Below are 3,731 nucleotides of genomic sequence, written 5' to 3' on the forward strand. Positions count from 1 at the left end.
AAGCACCGACTTTCGAGCCAGCCTCAACGAGCTTCAGATCAGTGGTAATTTCAATGGTACCACGAGCAATCTTAGTAGGGGCACCGAGAACCTGGAAGAAAGAGGTTTTTAACGGGTTCCATGCCGGTGTTCCCAGCGGAGACATAGACATCAAAGGAGCGATGCACCGGCACGAGCAGGGGCAGCAATCCTGTTTGAAAGCACCTTCTGTCTGACATCTTTCAAGTCAGCGTTGGTGAAAATGAAACCGATATTGCCCCTGACGTGAGGCAAAAGACGCTCATATTCCGGGTTATCTGCGACGAAGCCTTTGATGGCACGGCGAACCTAATTTGAGATCAATTGTTAGCAATCAACATCCCGGAACGGCCATCGGCGCTTGTTTGGCATACCATGGTGTTCTTTCCCATGAGAACAACGGCCTCGCCTCTCAGGCTGAGGCGGATTTCGTGCATCTGCTGGGAGCTGACATTGTCGACAGTGACGATGAGGACCGAGCGGTACTCATCAAGCAGCGCCTTCAGCTTATCGAAGTAAGCGGCTTTGTTCGCGGACCTGCCCCCCATGTCTTCTTATTGGGATGAAGATAGGATGTTTAAGGGCGAGGTAAATATCGTGGAGGAAATTGGAGTGTTGACACGGAGGATGGCCGTGGTTGTGATTTTTCCAAAGATTATTGTCGAGATTTTTGCTTGTGGATTCGGCTAACTAGGGCCAAGGCTAGATCACGTGAACATTCGCCTCCCTGAGATATGGAAACTGAAAGGCGATCAATTATTCATGTAGGGCATGATATTTTCTTTTTACTTTCTTCCTTTTCTTTCTTTCTTTCTTTTTTGAGAGTCCTCCATATTTTACATAAATCTTGCTTAAAATGACATCGTGTTCAATGGTGAGCTTTCAAGGGCCCCGGAACTTGCCAAGACTCCCTTTCATTGGCTCAAATGGATTAATCTGATTCGCAACATCAGAAAATTGCATCTTGTGTGGTGAGCCCCGAAACATATGTTCTCCGTGAGAGATCGATTCTCAGATCATGCCTTTCCAGCACCCCTTCCAGTGCATCCAGTGGCTGGGGGATTGCGCTCCGGGGGCTCCAAACTTCCTTGTGGGAGCTGCTGGACCAAGAATATATGTGTTAGATGGCAGAACGGGGCATTCGCTCTGCGCCTGGCCCTTGAACAACGAGCCGCAGGCCAAAGCTACAAATGCAAAGAATGCAGACTCCCATAGTAAGGGTGACACTGAAGGCAGTGAACCTCCCGAGAAAAGGCGGAAGCTTTCACCAGAAGCCTCACAAGATATTGTCAGTGCTGAAGAAAGTAAGGTAGAGGGGACTAAAGTCAATGGATCTAAGAAAGCGCAAGACTCGAAATTGGCATGGGAGACGATCCCAATTGTGACAGCCTCAAAATCGGGGAAACACATCGTTGTAGTTTCTGCAGAAGATAAGTGTATACGAGTCTTTGCAGTGAACTCGAGCGGGGCTCTCTCCCAATTAAGCGAACGGTAAATATCAGTCTCTTAGAAAACCCCAGAATATGAGAAAAAAATCTGTCAATTGTCCTAACACAATTCTAGATGTATGCCCAAACGACCATGTGCAGTCGTACTGTCGAGTGACGAATCTACCATTCTATGTGGAGATAAATTTGGAGATGTCTACTCTCTTCCAATTTTCCCAACAGAAAACCACAAACCACCTCCCAAGAAAAGCGCGCAGTTTTCACAGCCCCTTCAGCCATCTGCTTCCGTACTCACAGTCCATACGAAACGCAATCTACAAGCCCTCGAGCAGCAGCTCAGATTGGGCGCGAAGATTCCGGAGAAGACTGGCCCTACATTCGAGCTTAAGCTACTTCTAGGACATGTGTCTATGCTCACTGACATCGCATTCGTGGATTTGTGCATCGATCCTGAATCCGCAGTTTCTCGCCCTTACATAATAACTGCGGATCGAGATGAGCATATTCGGGTCTCTAGGGGGCCCCCTCAGTGTCACATAATTCAAACCTACTGCTTAGGCCATACTGCATTTGTGAGCAGATTATGTGTCCTGCCATGGAACACGTCGATTTTGATATCGGGCGGGGGGGATGATTATATTCTGGCTTGGCGTTGGGCGGAAGGGAAACTTCTGCAAAAAATTCCAATTCCCGTAGATGGTATTGTCATGGCATCAAACGAAGACGCCACCGCAACAGCAGATAGACCATCTCCACCAGAAATTGCCGTAAGCGGAATATATGCGATGTCCTTTTCAGCCGATTTTTCCCTGAGAGTGAAAACACCCGGTGTGGTTCTCGTAACTCTAGAAGGGTAGGCAATCCAAACCGAAATTTGATACCTGTAATGGGCATCAATAAGCTAACTTTTTTCTGCGCTAGGATGCCAAAACTCTTTCCTTTCAGTTTTAGTCCTGACGGCAAGATTGTCGCGCAGAATCCCGTGCATCTTTCAGGGAATGCCCTCGGGGTCACGTCTATCGATAACAAGGGCAACATCGTTGTATCGGTAGACAATGTACACAAGCCTGGATCGACAACGGAGCAGCGAAAACCATCAGATGCCCCGCAACAGCTTATTCAGGTGTTTTCGATAATGTGGGAAAAAGAAACCTTCCATTGGAAGGAAGTTGATAGCGACATGGCGAAGGAGATCAGCAATCATGGTACATTTCAGTTAGCCACTTCTGAAAATGAAAAGGAGGCCAAAAGAAATGCGCAAGCAATTGCATCTTCGTTGTACGGTGTTGGAAATCTTCGGAAATGGGTGAAGGAGGGAGACGAATGAAATTTCAAAGCATCCATAGGATATGAGCACCGTTTTTATAGCTTTGCGTACAATAGTATCAACGAAGATCAAATTAAGGGTTTAGAAATTTTGAAACATAGGAACCTGATTCTCTCAATTAACCATCGTCCAAACATGAATAGGATGGACAAGGGTGGATAAATATAAAAAATAAAAATAAAAATAAAAATATTCGATGTGGGACAATGAGTAACACTTGAAAAATCTCCCGAGTTTCCAGACTCCGCAACTTGCCCGGAACTAATTTCGTCAATAGTTTATTTTCTGATCCTTTCGCAAGCACGAACTCCACAGTCAACATGTCGCATCAATTCGAACCCCTTAAAAACGATCTTCTGCTAAGGGCCGCTCGAGGTATATTTGCTCCCTGAAATCCTTTCCGTTGGTCCACCAGCTAATTAATGTTGTGATTTGTAGGCGAAAAGGTTGAACGCCCACCAATATGGGTTATGCGGCAAGGTATGATACTTCTACTTACCCCACGTTTTCCTCCCCAGTTCTCGAACTCGCAGCCTTTATACCTATTCAGAGAGAAAATAAAATAGAAAAACGATAAATCAATTCAAAGGGGAAATAATCAAATGATGCAAAATAAACAACTATAAACAAAAGAGTTCCACTTTCTGACTTACAACACCATCTTCATAGCCGGCCGCTACCTCCCTGAATACCACCAAGTCAAGGGCCAACATGACTTCTTCGAATGTTGTCGCTCCCCCGAAATCGCCTCGACCCTCACCTTACAACCCATCGAGCGCTACGCAGGGCTCATTGACGCTGCCATAATCTTCTCCGACATCCTCGTCATCCCCACAGGCCATGGGCATGACTGTCGAGATGATCGACAAGAAAGGCCCCAGCTTCCCCTCACCCCTAAAATCTCCTGACGATCCCCAGTACCGCCCAAATACTAAACA

General features: G+C 46.4%; 3 protein-coding genes across 3 annotated transcripts; 2 read left to right on the top strand and 1 right to left on the bottom strand.

The window, feature by feature from the left end:
• Positions 1–150: 150 nt before the first annotated feature.
• On the bottom strand, positions 151–566 carry HCBG_00736 (60S acidic ribosomal protein P0; the record flags this gene model as incomplete). Its single annotated transcript, XM_045427786.1, has 2 exons — positions 151–327; positions 393–566. The coding sequence occupies 2 exons, from the start codon at positions 564–566 to the stop codon at positions 151–153; spliced, it is 351 nt and encodes a 116-aa protein (XP_045291761.1).
• Positions 567–862: 296 nt separating this feature from the next.
• HCBG_00737 (uncharacterized protein) lies at positions 863–2,878 on the top strand (the record flags this gene model as incomplete). Its single annotated transcript, XM_045427787.1, has 4 exons — positions 863–892; positions 972–1,509; positions 1,582–2,319; positions 2,388–2,878. The coding sequence occupies 3 exons, from the start codon at positions 1,037–1,039 to the stop codon at positions 2,791–2,793; spliced, it is 1,617 nt and encodes a 538-aa protein (XP_045291762.1).
• Positions 2,879–3,113: 235 nt separating this feature from the next.
• HCBG_00738 (uroporphyrinogen decarboxylase HEM12) lies at positions 3,114–3,701 on the top strand (the record flags this gene model as incomplete). Its single annotated transcript, XM_045427788.1, has 3 exons — positions 3,114–3,168; positions 3,232–3,273; positions 3,463–3,701. The coding sequence occupies 3 exons, from the start codon at positions 3,114–3,116 to the stop codon at positions 3,699–3,701; spliced, it is 336 nt and encodes a 111-aa protein (XP_045291763.1).
• Between the last annotated feature and the right edge of the window lie 30 nt (positions 3,702–3,731).

This window comes from Histoplasma capsulatum (genome assembly GCF_000150115.1).
Source record: "Histoplasma capsulatum G186AR genomic scaffold supercont2.1, whole genome shotgun sequence".
Taxonomy (NCBI): Eukaryota; Fungi; Ascomycota; class Eurotiomycetes; order Onygenales; family Ajellomycetaceae; genus Histoplasma; species Histoplasma capsulatum.